Here is a 24,105-nt window from a genome sequence, read left to right as displayed (position 1 = left end):
GTAAACAGATGAATTTCATTACCCTTGTACATTATAATTTCACTAGTTTATTCTGAACTACTTCAGTAGAATTTAAGTTTTCAAAGTGTGTTTTCTGTTTAAGATCTCAATTGCCTTTCTGGGTATTCCAAAATTCCAGGTAATCTAGCAACCATAATTTTCAATACCATTCAAGCATGAAACCAGTGGTTGTCTCTATTGGTAAAGATATACTTACCTATACATTAGTGTTTTGGAAATCTCTAATAATAGATGTCCTAGACAGAAGTATGCCAGCTTTTTTTTTAATTCTAAGATTTCGGTAATCTCCGAAAATGTTCTCCATTTTCTTTTCTTGGGCCCAAAGACTCTCACTGTAAAAAAAAAAAAGATTATTTAATAGTTTTCTTTAAATTAAGATCATTATCATATTCAACATTATTTTGCATTATATTGGTCACTGCAAGTAAAGAAAAAGGAAAAATAACTTCATACAGGTTCAAATTAGTTGTCCGTGTGTGTGTGTGTGTTTACATCTTAACATTCATCTTGAAAAATAGCTTGAAAAAGCAAACCATTCCACTTTCACCTAGAATATCTGACATGCTATTTCCTGCTTCAATCTCTTTATAGTTCAGGATCCATTCTAGAGAATTTTTGTATCTTTTACCAGCAAGAAACTGGTTGACAGGGAAAGATCTTTTCAGTATATTTTCTTGATTGCAAACTTTTCTCATTGAAAAGATTAAAGCTGGCCATTTCTTTCTTTAGTTTTAGATAATTTAATAGGCTTTTAAAAAATTTCTTCTATTTAAAGTGAATTTTACCTGGTTTAATTCTCTCATGTCTTTAACTGCAATCAAGTTGTAATTGTACATTTCTACTGTTATTAAAATTTATTGTAGATGCCCACTCCTGTCGACTCTGCGTAGCTTATAATACAATAATATAACACAATAATAAAAGCAGTTAAAATTGTTCTACTCTTTTACATTTATATGTATTTAATACTTGTATACTTGCTTAAAACTTATACAACTTTTAATTTATAGGAACTCATTTGAAGAATTTGTGCAACTGCAACTAGTCCTAGTTATGACAATAGAGCCCCAAAGTTTCTGTTGCTAAGTGAGACAGTTAAATGAAGTTTTCCCTATTTTATGACCTTTCTTGCCACAATTATTAAGTTGGTAAGTTAGTAACATGGTTGTTAAATGAATCTGATTCCCCAATTGACTTCGTCAGGTCATAAAGGGGGATATTGCAGTCATCATAAATATGAACCAGTTGTCAAGCATCTGAATTTTGATCACATGACCACGGAGATGCTGTAATGGGCATGTGAAAAACAGTCATAAATTACTTTTTTCAGTGTTCCTGTAACTTTAAGCCATCACTAAATTAATGGTTGAGTCAAGGACTACTTGTATTATCCATATTAATTAGAATTAAAACCTATTACTTCAGAAAGATTTTCTTCTAAATTTGTATGTATCAGAAGAAATTGACCAATCATATAAAATAGTATATACCAGGGCACTGACTGAAATTGCACCACAGGTGAGACTGACAGTTGTTATATTTTGATTTTACTGATTCCTGATTTTTTCATTGACATTTTTTATTATTGATAATTACTTTAGTATTGTTATAAAATAGTATATACCAGGGCACTGACTGAAATTGCACCACAGGTGAGACTGACAGTTGTTATATTTTGATTTTACTGATTCCTGATTTTTTCATTGACATTTTTTATTATTGATAATTACTTTAGTATTGTTATATACTATGGAATGTTTATTCAGAAATGGGATATAATTTCACCCAAATATACAGCAAGTGGAAATAGTGTTGGTTGCCGCTTCTAATCTATATTTATTCAAGAATGATAAATCAAATGTCAATTTGTTCCCAATTCCATTGGCCTTTCAAAAGACATGCCATAATAACCATTTTATTGCAAGAAAAATTACAAGTCTTTCTTTGTCTGAATTTGTCATGGCATAATCTTTTAGGGACTTGGATCCATATGCTAATACTGGATAGTGGTGGTCTGGGAAGTGTATTCTATTTACCTGCAGGAAATACTGCTTTCCCTTTCCTTTATCATTTCAAACACCAGAATCCACTCTGTTGATGACATGACAAAAGAAACAGATAAAAGGTTATATATGTGTTTTTCCTTCAGGAAAAACTCCACTTCATACATTTTTACTAATATGTAGTAATTAGTATACTATACTAATATAGGGGGAGGTGGTGATGTTGGTTTTTTTGGCAGGGTAAAAGTAACGCATCCCATGGCTGGAAGTTGTGCCACAGGGCAGTTCGTGCCGTTATAAATCTTCGCCAGAGCGCTCTTTTAGAATGTGTTCATTTTTGTCTTCCTTTTAACTTTTTTCCGCGTTCTTTTCTGTCACGGGCTAGAGCTCCGTGTTATTAAAAAAAGAAAATAAAGTGAGAAAAGAAGGAAAACTTCGGTAACGGAGTTTCGGGTGGCCATCTGCCGCTTTTTCGGTCCGTCCTGCTCGGCGGCAACGCCACACGGGCCATTCCCGCGCGGAGCTTGGCTTGGTGCGCCTGAGGAGACTCTCCGTTCCTCGCCCCTCCCCTTGGGTATCCCTCCTGTGAAAGGAAACTCCTCTGTGTCCCTTCGATCCCACCCCGCTCCCTGAGGGGTGTCCCGCCCCCTGCCCCCCCCCCCGCAATAAACAGTACCTGCCTACTGGCGAGCTGAGAGAAACTTTTCCCTCCTGCCGGTTCAAACGCGCTGCCGTAAAGCGGGCGTCTCCCCTGGCAACAAGGTTCCGGCGGCCGAGCACTAGGTGTAGGAAGGTGATGTAAAAAAGTAAAAAAAAAAAAAAAAAAGCACCACGCGCGCACGCATACACACACACACACACATACAGACACACTCACACCAAACCTCCCAGTGTCGTAAACCAGGTCCGGGCGGGGGCTGAGGGGGGAGAGAGAGAGCAAGGGGAGGGGGGGGAGGAGGTGACTGGAGCATTTAGACACAAGCGAGAGGATCATGGCGGATGGCCCCAGGTGTAAGCGCAGGAAGCAGGCGAACCCGAGGCGCAATAACGGTCAGTCAGCTTCGCCGGGCAGCGGCCCGAGCTTGGCTGGGGCCGCTCAATGCGCCGGGCCGGATCGGCTTGAGCTTGGGTGGAATGGGGAAGAAGGGTGGAAGAGAGAAGGGAAGGAGGCGAGAAGTAGAAAGTAATTGCCCGGGAGCTCGTCCCTAGGAGCCCGGTCCCTCTGCACCGTTAGATCCGCTACCTGCTGCCTGCCCGGCCGCCTGTCTCTCTGCGCTCCTTCCCCGCTTGGCTGCTGTTTCTTCTCCGCCTAGCGGTGCCTCCTCGCTCAGCCGGCTGCTGCTGCCCGGATGCCTCTCTTCGGCTCGGGGACCGTTACTCGCCGTCCGCAGCCACCTTGCCTCCCCTTCCTCTGCTTCGCAGGCTCCCCTCGCCCCGCTTTTTCCTCTTCCCGGGGCCAGAACTGAAGGGCTGCCCGGGGAGCTCCGATCTCCCACGAGGGGCGGCCGAGGCCGCTGCTTCTCCTCCCAGTCACCTTCGCAGCCCCAAACTTGCAAACTTATTACCTGGGCTGAGGCGGGTCTCGGCGGCTCCGAAAAAAAGGGGGAGGCCGCGCCACCCCGCTCCCCAAACTTTTCCAGGCGAGGGCTGCTGGAGGAAACGGGGGGACTCGCTCCCGACTCTTCTTCTCACCCCGGGAAAGTCGGGGGGGGGGAGACGCAGTGCTTTGTAAGGGGGGCGATCGCCCCCTTTAGCACTGCCCTTGCTCTCCCTCCCTCTCCCAACGCCCCTTCCTCTCACATTTTGGGGTGCCTGGGAGGGGACGGGGAGGACCGGTGGGTTTTGGGCACTTTTTGAGCGGAAGGTGGGAAGGAGTGCGCGCTTAACTAAGCAGAAACTCTTCGGGGCAGCGAAACGTCGGAGAAGGCAGGAGGACTGTGTAATGGGGACTCGGGTGTCCGGGAGGGTGGCGTGTTTTGGCCCCGGCGGAGGAGGAGCAGGAGATGGAAGCACTGTTGCTTGCTGCAGTGTGTATCGATTTTATTTTATTTTATTTTTTCTCTTTGCAAGGGAAACGCGCCACATGCGCACCCCCTGACATCGCCTTGAAAGGGGGACCCCCCTCCCCCTTCGCTCTCACTTTCTTCCCCCTCCCTCTTCTGCTTTTTTCTCTTCCCCCCCACCCCCACCCCGCCACTCTTTCGCCTCCGCCTCTTTTAGTGCCTGCAGTGCATGTTGATTTATCTCCGTGGCCATTGAACATATTGTTTCTCCTCTTTACACCCCGCCAACCTCCAAGATCTTGGCAGAACTATTAGAAGTGGGCTCCCCCCTCCCTCTCCCCTCGTCTTCCTTTTCTCCCCCCCCCTTTTTTTTTTGCCTAGTATCTTCTCTCCTTTATCAACGCGATGGAAAAGAAAAAGCTCCCTTCGCTGTGGGTTAGGGAGGGAGCGTGAATCAGCCAAGTTTCTCTTTCTCTCGCCCTCTTCTTGGATTCCGAGGTACCTGTTTGTATAATAATCATAATAATGGGTGGTAACGATTTGGCCGATGCGAGCCCCCCCCCCCCCTTCTCCTTCCCCCGCTTCTTCGCAATGAACTGTTAACAGCCTATATAAGGAATGGGGCTTTACTTCTCCCATTTGTCTCTTTTTGTTTCTTTTCTTTTAAGAAACGACTTGAAAAGGGGGAAATAAACACACCAAAGTTCCGCGTTGTTGGATCCACTCCCTTATTTCTTCTAGAAAATAACGGGAAAGCTGGTGATTTCATAGGATGTCAAACGGGAGGTTTTGTAACCTTTCTTGGCAGGTTTTTTTTTTTTTTTTTTTTTGCGTGTGTGTGTGTGTGTTCGTCTGGCATTTCCTGTATACGGTTATGGATAGGAAGGTTTTTAGCGGTTGGTCCAAGATCATGACGTTTAGCATGGGGTTTTGATATCCCGGAGAAGGAATTATCGTTCCCTGGGCGGGAGGGCGCCATTGGTTATGAATCGTAACGTGCGAAATGCACATATAAACACCGGCCTTCCAACCGACTAGCAAGTTGACCTGGTGTTGGTTCTGAAGTAGTAGTTTCTTACTCCGTTGTGGGTGGGTTTATTTATAGCACAAGTGTATATGTATGTGTGTGTAGCTATTTTCCTGTTTTAGACCTGTGTATATTTCATGTTGAATCTATATTATAGGTAAGTTTGGAAAGAGCCGCTCTGTTGTTACCTTATTTAAAATGTTAATGATAGAGAAAAGGGGGCTTTTCTTGCTGACGACATGCCTGTGACATGCAAGTCTGAACCACCCAGTCTCTGGGCAGGATCTGTAAACATGTTTACCTGAGCAGGAAAGAAAATGCATTTTCTATTAAAAATACTCTTGTTGGAATATTATACTTGTAAAGCTTATCAACAGATGCCTTGAGAAGTGCCTGAATATTTTGCTTTTGAGACCAGCTGGAAAAAAACCGATTCTGAGGGCTGCAGCAAATGGCAACTTGTGCAGGTAGAAAAAAAATGGTGTGTGAGGTTTCTCTTGCATGCATGTCAGCCCTCTTCTGTCTGCTGCTTTCATTCTCAAGGGAGGGATTTATTTACCATGCTTGTTGTCAGTGTTTTTCCTTTGTGCTTAATACTAGAAAACCAGATTTGAGGTTGTTTAGCGCAAATGATTTGTCTGCAGCATGCATGATTTGTAGAAAACAAAAGGTGTGTAGGATATATGCTATTCCAGGTATTTTAAATGTGATTTTGATTGAAAACCTCTCACCTGGTGTTCAGGAGCAAAACCTTTGATCTATCATTGCTTCTAATTATAATATTTTAAAATAAATAACTTAAGCTTCTATACATTAATCATCACTGGAAAAGACTAGATAATAGATGCTGGATACTAGAGATTTCTCAGCAGTAGAATTCTGTTTGACTTGCAAATGTTTACTGATCAAAATTACTGGGAGAAGTTAACCCTTAATCCTTTCTTTAAAATAGGCAGTTGAAATTATTTCCATTCTTTGTGTCTTTTATAAAGATGCCATTAATGGGTACTTTATCTATTGCTAATCTTGTGTTTTATTTTTCTTTCATTGGTATTAAGGCATACAGACTTACCAAAGTACATTTATTACCTGCATCACAGATTTAAAACAATCATTGTTTAATGGACTTGAATGTTATTTTAAGATGATGTTCATCATTGCCTCTATTGATGATAAATTGATGCCTCAACTTTTTTATTACTCCTTCCTTGACAGTTAAGAGAGTATACCCTTTTGTGCATTAACTTAAATATATATTCACTATCTTCCATTTTAATTTCTAAATATAATTGCTGTACTATTTTCTTCTTGATTGGTATGCAGAGCATGTTAATAAAAATACTTTAATACCACCAGAGGTCAATTAAAATTGTCTGATTTTTTTATCAAAGTAAATTAATCACATTTTTTTTGATAAAAATATAACTCCTTATAGTTATATAATATAAGACCATAACTATATGCAATGTAGAAAGTTCTTAACCAAACTTGTTTTGAAAGTCATAAATTTCATTCAGATGGAAGAAATTTTGTAGAAGTTTCAATGAAATTTTACCAAATTTCTTTGCTTGCTTGAATTTCTTCCACATTGTAGCTTGATGTGTTGTTTAATAGAATATGTACTTGTAGTTGTATATTTAAGTACTAAAATATTAAATATATATTTTATAGATTATATATAAGAATGGAAAAATCCTTTAGATATTGCTGACTAACTGAAAGTTGCTTTATGTAATTTTTTCTAACAGACATAATGTATGCATTACTAAAGAAAAAGATCTGAAATTGCTGAACCAAATTTGTTATCTACATTTTTCTTTAATAATTCCAAATACTTACAAATAGTAGTCTTAAATATTAACATTGGAAATGTGACTACTTGAATTAGAAAATTTGCATAATCTGAGAAGTGGGTTTCATATAAGAGTTTATATGTACTTAGACGAAATAAAAATAGCATCAAAGTATGACTTTTTATTTCATTTTATAAGAAGTCACTTTTTATAAAATATTAAACTTTATCTCCTGTTGAGTCCTTGATCTTTCTAATAGGGATGGACTAGAATCACTTTATTCATCTAGTACAAGTTCAGATACCATAACCTATGTTGTTATCGTCATTAAACTTCCAAATATAGCTATATTGCCCTTGTCCCCAAGGGAGCTGTCTAATGTCTACAGAGGTTCTAGTCAGACTGTCTTGGCCTTGGTAATGGAGCAAGGCATGTCCTCCTTTTAGACTTATCTCACTTTTCTCAGCCAAATTTAGTACTAGAACTGATGCCCTGTTTAAATTTGTACTACTTCTAACGGAAAGTTCTTTCTATAGATAGTCAGCTTTATAGCAGTAATGTTTATTATTTATTTTATTATATTTTTATCCTGCCTTTATTACTAAGTAACCCAAGTGATGAACATGTATGTCTGCATATATGTTTATTAATCATAATAGAAATCTAAATAACAGCTTCAGCCATAATGTCGGACCTGAGGTCACAGTATAGTTTATATAAACTATCTGGAGTATTTGAGTACTTCATTTGCATATTCTAGGCACACATAGAAGAGGAAGTCTTGGGGTCTGAGTAAGCTTCAACAAGACTTGAGGAGACTTCCTAGGCCAAAGGAGAAACAACTATATATTTATTTGCATGTAGATCAGTATAATTTTTACTCTAGCTGACCTCCCTGAGCCCTTATCAAATGACTACTCGCCCTTCTCAACTATGCAGTTTGATATGCTGCCATTAACAGTAAAGAATTATTCTGTACCATATATTCTCTATATAATCTGAAGCAAATCACAAGTCACTCCAATTCCTCTTATCTTAATTTGGCCCAAGGGGAATTTCAGTTTGAGTCAGTTTATATGGGAAATAATATTAGGTTTATTAGGTTTATTATTAGATTTTATTAGATATTAACAAATACATTAATAATAATCTGGTATCACACCGAAGGTACAAAAATGAGTGCTTTAATTTGTGCAGCTATAACATTAACACCTCACAGCCAAGTATTCAGATGGAAGAATGTCATGAGCCTAAAATGAAATGACAAGGAGTCTAGAACTCCTTTCCAAAACAGATCTTATTCTGCTGAAAATCTTTGCCTTTTATCTTTATCCATCTCCCTGTTGATTGCTACAGGGCTCCAAGGGAGAATCTTAAGATTATGAGAAGGTGTTTTAAATACTGAGGCTGAAATCACGGGAACCAATAGCAATAGCAATAGCAGTAGACTTATATACCGCTTCATAGGCCTTTCAGGCCTCTCTAAGCGGTTTACAGAGAGTCAGCATATTGCCCCCAACAATCTGGGTCCTCATTTTACCCACCTCGGAAGGATGGAAGGCTGAGTCAACCCTGAGCCGGTGAGATTTGAACCGCTGACCTGCTGATCTAGCAGTAGCCTGCAGTGCTGCATTTAACCACTGCGCCACCTTGGCTCTAGAACCAGCAGTTCTCAGGTTGTAAATGGCTTTTATATAAGTGTGTTGCAACAACCTGGCTTCAAGGCCACCAAGCAATGCATCAATTATAGTTAATTTTAAAGTATGGGAGGAAAATCCATGAGTTTAAATGCTTGCAAAAGATATAGAAGTTTCTGATGGCATTGCATTGCAGTGGAGTGCCAGTTTGTAGCTTCATTCTTGTCTGCACTAATGATTTTAATCTAGCCAGGATGTGTCTGTGAATCTTTTGCCAGGACAAGCTGAGAAGTTGAGCTAAGGATGAAGTGTTAGGAGATTGGTCTTTTATTGTCAAGCCCATGGGTACAATGTGACAGGCAACATTGACAACATAGGGTATTAGGCAATGGGGGGGGGTATCAAAATGATATTTGGTACGATTGACTGTATTAGCTAAAGAATTTTCGCTGGTTAAATTCTTTAGCTATTATTAATATACATGACTTAATATGTTGCAATTTGCTCATATGTAAGATTTTGGAAGCATTCGGCTGTTCAGTGGATATGGCCTAATATGCATATCAGTAACACATCAATAGTAGTAAAGCATGTAAGGAGATCATGAGAATTTGGGATTGACTTTCTGTGGTTATGTTCACCCCTTATATTACATCATTATATATGGAAACACAATCAATCATCATGGTTTATAAGTCATGGTTTATGGCTTAGTGCTGCAAATTCTGGCAACAATATCTTGTTAGAGAAACCCAAAGCTTAGCACATTATTTGGGATCAGGCAGATTTATGGAAATGAACTCTTTATTTGAGAGTGTTGAACAGCTGGGTTACTAAACCACACTAATAATTACAATTGTCCTTCAGAACTTAAATTGGTAACCTTCAGTGGGATAGTAATTTCCTAGGTAGTAATTTTCTAGGTAGATAAATAGATGACACTCTTAGAAATTCTTGTCATTTTTCAAAAAAACTTTTAAAAAATCATTACATGTAGTCTTTCATTTACAACATTTCATTTAATGACCTTTTGAAGTTACAACAGCACTGAAAAAAGTGATGTGCCCATTTTTCACACTTACAACTATTGCAGCAACACCCTGATCATGTGATCAAAATGCAGATGCTTGGCAATTGACATATATTTATGTGGGGTCGTGTGATCAGCTTTGGAACTTTCTGACAAGAAAAGTAATGGAGAAGCCAGATTCATTTAACAATTGTGTTACTAAACAACTGCAGTGATTCACTTAACAAGAATGGTCTTAAAATTGGGCAAAACTCATTTAACAGCTATCTTGTTTAGTAAAAGAAATTTGGGGCTCAGTTGTAGTTGTAAATTGAGGACTGTCTTTATTATTATTCCTTGTAGAAAAGCAGCATGCAAACTTTTTCAAGGTAAGAGCCATACTTGCTCTTTGGTAATTTAAGAATTGTACTCTGCAAATGGACAAAAGCAAGGGAGGAGAATTATGTTGTAATCATATTTTGACCATACATGAACTCATTCTATTACATAAATATTTATAATTTCATAGTGGCTTCTATACAAGATTAGGAAAGTGGAGGTTATAGTTCCCCTGTATAGAATGTAAAGTTACATATATACATCATAACACAAATTTTGATTTCCCATAATTTTAGATTTCTGTATTAATTTGTTAAACAAATAGATAATTGACAGTTTCTAATACTGCTTGAGATAGAGATTTGTCATATTTCTTGTTCCAGTTTTCATTTCATTGGAAAACATGATTAGTTGTAAGGCATTCTAAATGCACAGCTTTGTCTGTACTTGCATTGTACTGAATTCAGTGACATCCTTCAAGTTAGTATTTTAATAATGTTTTATTGAAAATCTCTATACCATTTTAAGATTTCTTAGGTGTATCATGAAGGAAATACAATTAATAGTTTCAAAATAGTCAATTATCCACTCCTAATTCTTTCATTGGTGCACTCTGTATATTTAGATGCCAATCTGAAATAATTAGTTCTGGGAATGTAGTCAAAAGAAATTTAAATTGCTCACATCATTCCAACTATATTCCAATAGCAATATCTGTAGAATACTCTAGGTAATTACTTTTTATTTTCTAGATAATTGCTTTTTATTTTCAAACATTTAAAAATAGTGCAAAGTTTACCATTAGCAAACAAAAAAACAAAAAACCCAAGATTACATTGTTGTAGTTATACAGGCTGATGTTTTCCTTTCATTTGATAAAACAGGTAGAAAGTTATTAAACATAAATGAAATCCTGTGCAATATATTAGCGCATAGGAAATCTAGGTATAATACATAGTACTGACCATGAAGTGTATGAACTATGACCATAATATTTTATTGATACTTATAGGGATTATATAACTGCATTCAGTATTTAGTAGCATACATATTATATTCTTCCTGGAAGTTTTTTATTCCACATCTCTAGTCTTTCTAGAAGGAAGGGCCATCTTCCATCCAAGCTTTGTGCAGGTGCATATAGATACAGATAATAAACCTAAAATACCACCGAATGATTTGCATCTTCACATTTCAGCATGCAGAAATCTTGCTTGCACTGTAGAAGAAATTCATCTAATACAGTTTTCTCCTTTCCAAAGTGCCTCATATTTGGGCAAATTCTTCTTACCAATCAATAGTTTTTGTGATTCTTGGGTCCTTCTAAATTTTGGTGGAACTGAAAACATTAGGATCCCGATTGGCTAGTCAGATTGGAAGCAGGCAGGTAGATTGATGGCAGAAATGTTTTGCTGTAACTAGTTTTATTACTGTTGCTGTTTCAAAAATATATCTGACATAGCTTCTTCCATGCAGTAAATAGAACAAGATCAAAAGAGAAAACCTTCTTAAAACTCTTCTAGATGTGAACTCTCAAAAAAAAGAAATGGATACTAATTTTATAGTTACATTCATTCTTACTGAAGATAAACTATAATCAATCAGGTTGACTATTGCATCAAGTTTGCAATTAAGTGAAAAATATCGAAAGGAAAATTGTCTCAAATTATATGGTTTGGTGACATTTGCACATCAGATAGAACAGTTTCAAGATTTGCCAGAGTTAGTGGATTTTGGAAGAACATCTTTAGAATCTGGTGTACATTATGAGCATTGCTTCAGCGTCTTGTGAATACTCTAAAAATTACACATTTATTTATAACTAGACCATTTGGACCTGGTGATGTGGGTTAAGATGTTTCAATTTAATGAAGGATTGCTAGATCTGGATAGAGTTTATTCTGCATGAGCAGATGCTAAATATCATAGGAAAAAGCTATAATATTTTTCTTTATGTGCTTTTTCACACAGGACCATGAAATAGGCTGAATAAAAGTTTAGCATATAAAAATGTATTTTGTTAGCTTGATACTGTAAAATTTTCAATTTAAATAAAAATTTAAAAATCTATAAAATGTATATAATAATTGCATTATACTTGTTACTATACACTCACCTCCCAGCATGCAGATTAAAATTCTTTTTCCAAAATAATATACAAAATATATTTGTTGACCACACAGACCATCAAAATTTAGAGGAAAAATTGGAAGAAGTATGGTTGTGTACAGTGGTGGGTTTCAAAATTTTTTAGAACCTTTTCTATAGGTATGGCTTGCTTTGTGGGAGTGGCTTGCTGGCCATGTGACTGGGTGGGAGTGGCTTGCAACCATGTGACCGAATGGGAGTGGCTTGGCAGTCAAGTGACTGGATGGGCGTGGCCAACTTGTAAAATGTGGTGAAACTCACTTAACAACGCTCTTGCTTAGCAACCAAAATGTTGGCATTTGAAGCACACAAGTCTTAAAGCTGTCAAGTTACAAGACCTTTGCACCTCTAACCATAGGAAAAAAACGCAGGGGTGTTCAAACTTGACAGCTTTAAGATTTGTGGACTTCAACTCCCAGAATTCCTCCTCTCACTCTTCATCTTGATGATGTCCGGATGGGCGGGGGGAGGGAGCTGGAACCGGTTCTAAATGGCACTGTGGATTTGTGGAACCTCTTCTATAGAAGAGATTAGAACTGGCAGGAACCCACCTCTGGTTGTGTATGATAGTTTGTTTAAAGAGAGTAATTCTTATTAGCTGTATATAATATTTGTTCCTTTTTTTGTTTACTCTCCTACATATTATATAAGTAAAATTTGAGGTATTCTTTGAATATTTTTCATTTCAGTCCTGTATTATGACTCTTACCTTTTGGTCCTTTAGCTTATGACCATTGTAGCATCCACAGGGCCGTGTGATCAATATTCAAGTACTTGGCAACTTGCATGCATTTTAGGCTCATATGATAGCCATTTGCTACCTTCACAGCCAGCTTTTGACAAGCAAAATCATTGGGGAAGTCAGATTCACTTAATGACTGTTGATTCATTCAACAATTGCAGTTATTCATTTAACAACTGTGGCAAAAAAAACACCTTATAAAATCAGGCACTTAACTGCTTTGCTTAGAGTCAGAAATTCTGGTTCTAGTTGTGATGTAAAGTAAAGATGTAAGTAAAGGACCACACGTAGCCAGCTCTCTAGTGGTTTCCTGAATTCAATCAATCAATCGATCAGTGACATCAGAATGGAAGCCATCCAGACCTTTGAGGAAAAGGGGGGGGTACAGGGAAGGACAACACAGAAGACCTGCTTCTTGGATCCTGCTCGATGAAAATGCTTAAACAATGGAATGTGAACACCCAGTCAGCACACTCCTATATCAGATTGAAAGAGAAATTATCTATTATTTTATTAATTATACACATGTAATTTGTTGCCATAATAAAAATGTAAAGTGTTAGAATACTATTCAGATGTAGAGGTTCTTGTTCACAAAAGTACTGTTTGAATAGATCAATAAAAGTAAAGTTTGATTTTGATGTAAGTTTTATTGTCTAACTAGAGGCTATTACCACCTTTAACATGATAAAAGAAAGTGGAAAATATTTCCAAGCAATAGAAACTGTGATGATCACAGCTATGACTTGCCCTGAAATGGCTCACCCTACATCGAACTGGAGAGAGAGGTCATATATGGAAGCTGTTACCTGATTGATCTCGGGGGTTTGAAGAGCTTGCAATTAGCTCCCTGAAGTTTATTGTCTAACCACTAAGCATTTAACTAAAAGCAATTTTACCTTAGTTGGTTTGCATATATTTATATAATTATGGGAAAGCCTAACAATTACTATTGTTTCCCTTACATCTTCATTCTTCTTCCTACAAATGGCTTATATTCTCCATGAATTTGGAAAAGTAGACTGAACAAATAGACTGACTTGAGATACATTATGATGCCCATTATTTTCTTTGAAAAAATACTAGTAGAAAAAAATAATAGCCAGTAGCTATTACATAATAATAAACATCCTTTAACTATTCAAAATGCTATTTAAATCCTAAATCCACTTATCTAAATTATGACAGCTACTTTAAGGGAAAGAAACCAATTCACATTGCAAATAGTGGCACTTTTAAATTAACTAATCAGTGAAAAACAGCAACAAAAATGAGTGTGGAATTTACAAAGTTTACCAGCAGTGACTTAGTTTGAGTTATTTCTTTTTTAAAAGCAACTAGATACCAACTTGCAGAAAGCTGCTAGTTATTGGGCTCTTGCTTAGCTGAGGATGATAACTAAGGAAGAATGTTACTGGATTTGGGATTATTTAAACAATTAGCATGCTTTTCTGATTTCAGACTGTCAGTACTGTGATATTATAAGTTTTAGACTATTCTCCTTTGCTCAAATTAAGAATTTTTTTGTATTTTTCGGAGTATAAGACGCACCAGAGTATAAGACACATCAAGATTTTGAAGAGGCAAATTTTAAAAAAAGTTTTTGCACACTGCAGACCTCCCAAAAATGGCCTGTTTTTGTCAAAAAAATGGTATGCATAGACTTTAGGAGGCTTATAGAGTGCTCTTGGGGGCTGGGGAGGCACAACTGAGAAAAAATGCACGTTTTTCGCTCATTTCTGCCCTCTTCAGCCCTCAGCAGCACTCTGGAAGCCTCCTAAGGGCTATGCACGGCCATTTTAGTGAAAGGCAGGGTTTCGGGAGGCCAAAAATGCTGTATTCGGTGTATAAGATGCACCCAGATTTTCACCCTCTTTTGAGGGAAAAGGGTTTGTCTGTTACTCCGAAAAATACGATAATTCATTCGTTCAACTATTTTTTCTTTTTAAGTAGCAGTATCCTTTACATTTTTAATGTATGCATCTTTTTCTTCATTTAATAAAATCCCTGATGTTTAACAAGGCTACAGTTAGCCTCAGCATGTCAATAAGGTGAAGTATATGTGATTACTTAAGCATGAGTATGCTATACAATAATAGCAATAGCAATAGCAGTAGACTTATATACCGCTTCATAGGGCTTTCAGCCCTCTCTAAGCGGTTTACAGAGAGTCAGCATATTGCCCCCAACAATCCGGGTCCTCATTTTACCCACCTCGGAAGGATGGAAGGCTGAGTCAACCCTGAGCCGGTGAGATTTGAACCGCTGAACTGCTGATCTAGCAGTAGCCTGCAGTGCTGCATTTAACCACTGCGCCACCTCGGCTCTAATAGGTGTGCAGCTGTGGATATATTGAAACTATCCATGTATAACTATTGCTAGTTACACTATTGGGATATCACTTAGCTGCTATGGTGCTCCAAAACCTTATTTCGGTCATCAATAATTTTAAGATTTGAGAGAGTGGTCTACTTTCTAGCACTAGGCTAGAAAGTAGGACACTATGAGTTCTAATGCCATTTTAGGCATGAAAAACAGCTGTGTGACTTGAGCCAATCACTCACTCTCAGCCCCATTCACCTTCCAGGGTTGTTGTGAGGAAAATAAGAGGAAGGAGAATTAGATAAATTCATCTTGATTTTTTAATAAAAATAGTAAAGGTAGATTTACAATTTTTTAAAAAGATCTATATCTTATCAAGGTAAAAAGATAAGTTGTTTAAATATCCATATTACATCTACTTTGAGGAGTTTTATATATATAGAATGAGGAGATATGTTCAATATTAGAAATAGTTAAAATATCTGAGGTTGTATTTACTTTAATACAGGTGTATAATTTTTTTCCAGATGAAAGGTGTGCATGGATTTTAAAGGCATCATACTCCCAACATTTTAAAGACTATATGGGACTAGGACAAAAAAGGAACCTGGGCAAAGTAAAAACTTAATACTGAGCTTATATCTAAAGCTTTTGGAAATTTCATATTACTTTTTGGTTTCTGGTTCTGTATTCCCACTTAAGAGGTTTTCTAAATTACTGGTACTTGTGAGTTAATGGGATAATTAGGAATATATTACAAAAAGCTATAGCCCTAGAAAAATAAGTATGTTTAGAATCTTTTGCTGCTGCTTAAATAGAACTAATTAACATAAAGATTAGAGCTGGTTAGCTTACTTTTCTCTATTTGAACTATGAAAAATAATAGAAAAGCTGGAATTGAAAAAGTAGTCTTTACATGATGGAATTATACTGGTTTATTTGAGCATTAAGTTATAACCATTTGCACACTGACAAATCCATTAAAATTAAATATAAAAATGACATTTAGAACTAAAATCAGTAAAACGTGTTTGTTTGTTTGTTTTGCATAACACCTAACTGAACTATGGCTTTCACTTGCTCTAAAATGTGATGATTGCTACTAATATTAAACATTTTAAAGAAAACTGGATAAATGTATGTGGCTATCAGTTGCTACTAATCTTGATTAGCTCTTTAGCTCTTGAATTGCAAATAGCACACATTAAGTACCAGACTGCTAGTTCTGTTATGCTGTCTCATTATGGCTGGGAAGAGGGGGGAGCAAAGAAAACAGGGAATGTTCTTGGCAAAAGTATATACTCTCAGCATGACCACCCAAGGTGTGAAGATAATCTCAAATGCTCAACTAAAGCAAGCAGGCACTATATTGGGTAGAGCAATATAGAAAGATGATCGTTTTAGTGACCATGGCAAAGACACCAATTTATACTGTGCAGGAAAAGGCGATAAGCCCTACCAAAGAAAATTACATGAACAGATAGTATAAAATGATACAAGATATAATGCTACATGATGGGTCCCTCAGGTTATACGGCACTCAACATGCTATTAAGGAAGAGCTCAGTATCTTTACAGTACTAATGGTGTTTAAAGCCTTTGGGAAGTCCTTTCCTGTTGCCATACAAAAAAAGAAAATCCAAAACTGCAAGAAAAGAATTATAATGGAAACTTGGAATGTACGAAGTTGAGTTAAGTGAAAAATGAAATGAATTAACTACACATTGACATCTTAGGCATCAGTAAATTAAACTAGACTGGAACTGGAGATTTGTCCAGAGTCATAAGAACATACTGTTTAATATTCAGGACAAGAAAAACAAAGAATGAAGGGTGATGCTTTCATAGCAAGAAATATATTTTGTATAACTATCCTTTAATATGACATTTATGCTCCAACAATGGATGTAGAAGAAGAGGACAGTGATGGGTTTTACAGTTAGGTTTAATCTGAAACCAACAAAACTTGAAAGCAAGATAGACTTCTTGTGATTGGACACTAGAATACCAAAGCCAGAAATATTAAGGAAAACAGTTGGACTGTTTGGCCTAGATATCTGGTAGGAAGCAAAAAAATCTTCTATTGTTTTTTGCCAATTCAATTATTTCTACATTCCAACAATTCCAACTGTCTAGGTTACAGAGATATTACCAGATGAAGTTTAAAAAAATCAAACTGATCATATTGATACAAGGGATGGAAGAGAAAATATCTACCCAGGATCTAACAATGGAACAGATCACAAATTTCCCATATGCAAATAACAAGTAAAGCTAAACTGGAGAAATTTTAGCCAACTAGTTTTCACACACTGTGCATATAGCTGTCATTTCAAGGAAAGCATCAGGAATCACATTTGACTCCTGAACCACATTTATAAGGAATCAGAGGTATTATTGAAGTTGCTCAGGGTGAATCTAAAAAAGGCAGCCAAAAATCGAAACAACCAAAAAAAGCCAACTGAATCGCAGAACAAACAGTGGAAATTGCCAAGAAGAGAAAAGAAGCCAAGCCAAGAAAGATCTTGGAAGCAATATCGAGATTTCAGAGAACTGTTAGAAGAAGGAGTATTACAACATCTGTAAAAGGCTGTATATAGAAAGGGACTGAAGATAGAAAAAAAAAGCCTTTCAAAGCATTTCTGAGTTCAGAATTCAGAACCTCAAATTAATATTCTAAAGGATGTCAGTGGACAGATAGTAATTGATTGAAAGAAGATCAAATAGACATGGAAGGAATATACATGTCAACATACAAGAGCCTTCAAAAAATATTTACTAAGTACAAGAAGTTCCAGTATTAGAAGATAAAGTTAAATCAACATTCCAGCCCAAGCCTGACATTAGAATAATTTATGATATATCTACACAAAGATTGTAAGCAACAGATTTATACAACCTATTAATATATTAATTTATAAATGATGTCAGCAAACATGCAGTATGACCTGGGAGCCAACAGATTGGAAGAAATGAATTTGCATGACAATATCAAAAGAAAAAAGGCTTAACTGAGTAAGCAAGCTATTGTACAATAGCCTTAATTTTATGTCACTATGCCAGTAAATAATGTTTAGAATTATCCCATGCAGGTTATAACCATGCATGGAAAACGAGATGGCTTTAGAATAAGCAGGGAAACAACACAGAATATCAAAAGAAAATCATCTGATTCAATGGGTATAGGTAGGTATCTATATGACAAACTGTAGGATTTGCTTATGAAAATGGGAATTCCAGAATATTTCATTGTCCTCATTCAAAATCTATACACAGGTCTAGAAGTATAATTCACACACAGCTGTGTGAAATAAATAATAAAACAGACTGGACCCCGGTCTGCAAAGAAATGAATTGAGTCTGTATATTCTTATTTATTCAACTTATATTGGAATATATATTGAGGAAATTTGGAAAGCGATTAGTGTTGTTTTAAATTTGGAAGAAGAAACATCAAACCTGAGCTATGCTGATGACCCTACCCTGCCAGTTGAAAATGATTTGGAAACTGGCGGTGAAAATCAAAAAGTACAGTGAAAAAGTAAGACTAAGACTAAATATAAAGAAGATTAAATTAGTACCGATAAATACAGCAACAAATTTAAGATTAACAGAGTTTCTGCCTTTTAGGATCAACTGTCAACATTAACGAAATCAACAGTCAAGAAATATGTTGCAGAGTAGCACTTGCTAGAGTAGCAAATAAGTTATCAGAAAAGATATTGAGATGCAAGGATGTGTCTATACCTACCAAGATCAAAATTGTACAGGTGATTGTTTTCTTTGTAACATCCTGCAGCAACAACAAAAAAGGACTTTGAAGAAGCAACATAGAGTATTTATGCTTTTGAATTTTGGTGTTGGAGAAAATGTCTGAGAATACAATGGATAGTCCAGAAAACAAACGAATCCTAGAACAAGCAGTCCAGAATTTTTATTCAAGGTACAAATGTTCAGGTTTTAATTATATTTTGGACACATTATGGAAAGGCCTAATTCCCTTGAATAGTCAATTAAGCTGTTAAAGACGGAAGAAAGAGAAAAGGAGAACAACAGCAAGGTAAATTGACTTATTTACATTTATGTTTGTAACATAACACAAATTTGGATACAAATTTGATGGATGATGTTATCATTATCCATCAAGGAGAAATAGTGAAGGAAGAGATTTATCAGCTAAGTTTGTAAAGTTCTTGTATCTCTTTGTTGGCCACTGTGAATAGAATTACTAAACTAATTGGGCCATTGATCTAATCCAATGTAGCTATATTATTGTAATTATTATTTATATTGATTTAATAACAGTGGTAGTGCCATATAACATTTTAAATCAAACAAATAAAATTTATTTTGATTCATTGTCGTGTCTAAGCCCAAAATGTCTTGTCTTTGCCTATTAAACATGAAATTAATTGGATAACTTGTTCTTATGAATGTAGTATATTGATAATAGTCAGAAAGGTAATACTGTTTTAATTAAAAGAAACACACTTTTTAATCTGCGCAGAAATAGAGTGTTTTTTTAAACATTTCTTCTACTTGCTATATTTCGGATCTGATACGTACATTTATATAGCTGATGTGATCATGGCTAGATAAGTTTCCTTACTAAAAAAGAGGGGGGAAATCACATATACGCAAAAGATTTGCCTATTACAGAATATTGAAATCTACCTATTTACTTAGCTATTTACCTATCTGTCGGTATTTCTGTCCAGCTTATTTTAATTTGCAGGAGAAACTCATGACTATGGGGTAAGTTTCTTATGAACTACTATTGCCGCATAATATATAAATCAGGATAAATAAAATGTTAGTTCATCAATCCATATTGAAATAAGAGAGAGCAAATGTAATAATGGCTTCTAGCTTGAATGATTTTTGAAGAAAATTCAATGCATCCATGGAGGATAGTTATCAATGACCTCTATGTCACACAAAATCTTAAATGTTAATACAGCTTGCTTGGTTTTGACTTACATGACCTTAGTTATTATACAAATCACGGGTAAGCCAATCATAGCATATTATATTGTATGAATCCAACTACTGTGCAATTAGGTACATTATAATTTACAATAGAGGTTGACACGAAATGGAAAAAGTTTTTTTTTATTTCAAACTTAAAAACAAACCAATGCCTCTCAAAAGTTTTGTTGAGCCATTTCAGCCTAGCTGAGGTTTGGCAGAAAGAAAACCTGAAATGATTTACCAATTAAATGTTGAGTAGAAATAAATACCTAAACAATTCAGGTATTTTGGTCATGGGAAATAGGATTCAGAGTAAGTTCTTATATTACATGTGTATGAACAAACACCAGATGGCAGTAAAGAGATAAAGAAAATGTAAACTTTTTATTGCCATCCAATGAACATGTGTATTTTTGCAGCTGAACTTTCTATAGCCTCCCTAGAATTTGAGACCATTATAAGAGTAAGCACCAATCCTGAGTTGAAGCCAATAGACCCTCAGAACAATTGCTTCTTCTATTGTTCACTTTGTAGTCATTTTATCTTCAGCTAGGTGCAGAATGGTTCTATATCCCAATTGCAAGAAATTCCAATCATAGCAGCTAAAACAGAATGGAATGGAACACCTGAAACACTTGTATCCATAAAATCAAAAAATAAACCAGGCTGTATTTCAGTCCATGTCTGAAACAGACCATCCAAAACACACATATTTCTGTTTGGCTATGGACTATTTGAAATCTTCTGTTCCATGCAAAAGACTGTATGTTCATCAAACATTTTGGACATTCTTAACTTCTACTATTACAGTGCTGAAGAAAATATGTAGGGGAATGCTGTTGCAGCTTTGTTCTCAGTTTGATATAAACATCTGTGTGGCGATGCAGTCTATACAACGGGCTAAATTTTATTTTAATGTATAAACATTCTTACTTGTCTTGATGAGTAATTACTTAAAATGCTGTGAGATTATTTGTGTAGTAGAAAACGTAAGTGGTTCTCACACATTGCTTCCCAGATAAATTCTACGTCCAATGAAACATAAGCATTAGTATATATAATCTCTATATAAAGAATCCAATATACTTAAGAGTAACATACTGTATTTTTCGGAGTATAAGACGCACCTTTTTCCTACAAAAAAAAGGCTGAAAATCTGGGTGTGTCTTATACACTGAATACAACCTTTTTTGCTTCCTGAAAACCTACCCCCTTCATCAAAATGCCCATGCATAGCTTTTGGGAGCCTTGCAGAGTGCTCCTGGGGGCTGGGGAGGGAACAAATTAGTGAAAAACTGGCATTTTTTGCTCAATTTTGCCCCCCCCCAGCTCCCAGGAGCACTCTACAAGCCTCCTAAAGGCTATTCATCCCCCCTTTTTTGACAAAAAACAAGCCCATTTTTGCGGAGAGGAAAGGGCCATTTTTTTGCTCGGTTCCCCCCCCCCCTTTCCAGGAGCACTCTACAAGGCTCCTAAAGGCTATTCATGCCCTTTTTTTGAAAAAAAATGGGCCTGTTTTCGTGAAAATCGAGCCGTTTTGGGGGGTCCACAGAGTGCAAAAACTTTTTTTAAAATTTGCCTCTTCAAAACCTTGGTGCGTCGTATATTCCAAAAAATAAGGTACATTCCTTGTTTTGTAACGGACACAGAGCTCATAACTATTAATCTACTGGGATATGGACTGAAATAAAGACTTGCTTATAGACACTCTGTAATGTCTTCCAATCACAGGGAACTTAAATGTTATATCTTGCTTATGGGCTTATCTTCTAAGATTACTATTATTTCCTTTTAGTATGATTTTGGGCCACTGTACGTCCTTCATATAAACATCATATAAACGAGGCAAACAAACAATTATTGAATAGTATCAATCTACCTCCCTATCATAACTCTATTAATTAGCCAATAGGCTAAAATTGGCCATAGTTAAATAACTAATAAAATATATTTTATGTCAAAGATAGCTGTGAAGAGATCATTTCTCTCTTATACAAGCCTATCCCTGACTACTCTAGTCCTGTACTATATGGGCGATTTGATATAATTGAGTATAATGTAAGTGGTAGATGGGAAGATCTTTTGATAGAGTGTGATGCAGATAGAGGTCCTAGCCTTTTAAATCTGCTTTTCCTAATTGTTTTAGCTTTCTTTGAACTTGAGATTTTCCACAAAGCAGGAAAAAAAAATCTTAATTACACAATATGAGTATAAAGTCTTATAAACTTACCTTGTTGCTTTAGAACTTTTATTTTTATACTTTTCTGAAAACATCCACAAAGTCAATTGAGTAGCAATGAACAGCACACTAACCAGCTACCACAAATCATAAGAAAATAAAATTTTAATATAACTAGAAACTTCAGGAAACTTAATATTACCAAAGAAAGACAACTTATGGGAAAGTATTGAGTGAGCTAGTTGGGTTACTGTCAGCTTAATGTATTGAAGTTATATCTGGAAATGCTGTAGCAATGCACATAATGCTTCAGAAAGCGATAACTATCATTCCACTGAATTGTTGCCATATGATAGCTATTGGTGTTACTGTAATTCAAAGTTACTGTGATTCGCAGTAAAATAGAGTAAAAATATCCATAAAAAGAACAAAATGTATATTTTGGGCTTAAAAATGTAAGAGTAAAACAAAAAAATTGTAGGAAAAAACAAATGAGTGCATCTCTGAAATTTCTACCAAAAGGAAGGCAGCAGAATGTGACTTTGCAAGGGATCCAAAAATAGCACTTAAACTTATATAACACTTTACAGTGCCCTCTCTTAGCAGTTTGAAGAGTCAGCATATTGCCCCAACAATCTGGTTCCTCATTTTACCCACCTCAAAAGGATGGAAGGATGAGTCAACCTTGAACCTGGTGAGATTTGAACTGTCAATTGCAGGTAGCCAGCAGGCAGCAGAAATAGCCTGCAATACAGCACTCTAACCACTGTGCCACTTGGCTCCTATCTAGAGGTGGCCTGTGTCAGACCATACTTTCTACAACCCAATTAATGGATTCTGCTCCTGGGCCAGGAATGAAAGAAAGACAATAGGTTTATCATTTGTCCTCCACTAAGGCTATGGAGATTGTCAGTGATCCTGATGCTAAGATTAGAAGGGAAAAGTAGAAGAATTGTCATTTTCACATAGTTAAAAAAACCATCCTTGCAACATCAATGCACTTAGAAAGAAATGAGGGAGGGACAGTGGGTGGAGTAGGGAAAGGTTTAGGCAAAGGATTTGCTTATGAGGAATAGCAATAGCAGTTAGACTTATATACCGCTTCATAGGGCTTTCAGCCCTCTCTAAGCGGTTTACAGAGTCAGCATATCGCCCCCACTGTCTGGGTCCTCATTTCACCCACCTCGGAAGGATGGAAGAATGAGTCAACCTTGAGCCGGTGAGATTAGGATCTCTGAACTGCAGATAACAGTGGCCTGCAGTACTGCACCCTAACCACTGTGCCACCTCGGCTCTTCACTGTAGAACTGTAGAACATTATGCAAAATGAACATCAGGGCTTGAAACGGGAAAAATTAGAAAAACTTGTTGTTGGAAGTAAACCTGAAAACCTGCACAGAGAGATTGCATTGGAATGAGAACGACATCAGGTATTCCTGCCTTCTAGATGGGTAGCTTGTTGTTGCACTGGGATAAGCTGGAAACAAATCTCTCCTAAGAAATATTTAAAATAAATATTGGATTTAGATCTTACTAGAAATAGTTTCTCCAAAATTGAAAAACAAGAATTGGTGATAGTAAAGCATCCCTGAGAAGAGATTGATAGTGTGGCACTCTGATTTTAAGTTTGGTTGAGGTCGTTTTCTATTTATCCAATTTATATAGCCATCCATCTCACAAGCAGCGGACTCAGAGAAGTGTACAACAAGCTAAAACAATGTTGCTAATATTGATATACATAAATATAAAATATAAAGTACATAGTCTAATTTGAATAACTTTTTCTTACTATGCAACGTTATGAACAGAAGAACATTCAGTTTTAAAAATTTTAAACAAAACAGTCCAAGTTACTTCGGGGATGTGAAAAGAATTTTTTTTTCCTGAAAATTGATCGATGCAATGTTGTAG

General features: G+C 36.5%; 1 protein-coding gene across 3 annotated transcripts in view; it reads left to right on the top strand.

The window, feature by feature from the left end:
* The first annotated feature begins 2,974 nt into the window (after positions 1 to 2,974).
* ZEB1 (zinc finger E-box binding homeobox 1) overlaps positions 2,975 to 24,105 on the top strand; it is a 79,293-nt gene continuing 58,162 nt past the window's right edge. For 2 of the 3 annotated variants that reach the window (XM_032234542.1, XM_032234541.1), the window contains exon 1: positions 2,975 to 3,074. In XM_032234542.1, coding sequence (XP_032090433.1) covers positions 3,017 to 3,074 — 58 coding nt within the window. In that variant the 5' untranslated portion in view covers positions 2,975 to 3,016. Of the gene's footprint in view, positions 3,075 to 5,080; positions 5,522 to 24,105 lie in introns of those variants that run through there. The other variant, XM_032234543.1, reaches the window with a different exon arrangement.

Source organism: Thamnophis elegans, chromosome Z, assembly GCF_009769535.1.
Source record: "Thamnophis elegans isolate rThaEle1 chromosome Z, rThaEle1.pri, whole genome shotgun sequence".
Classification (NCBI taxonomy): domain Eukaryota; kingdom Metazoa; phylum Chordata; class Lepidosauria; order Squamata; family Colubridae; genus Thamnophis; species Thamnophis elegans.
The sequence above is the reverse complement of the archived record's forward strand: the minus strand, read 5'-3'. Positions and strand labels throughout refer to the sequence as shown.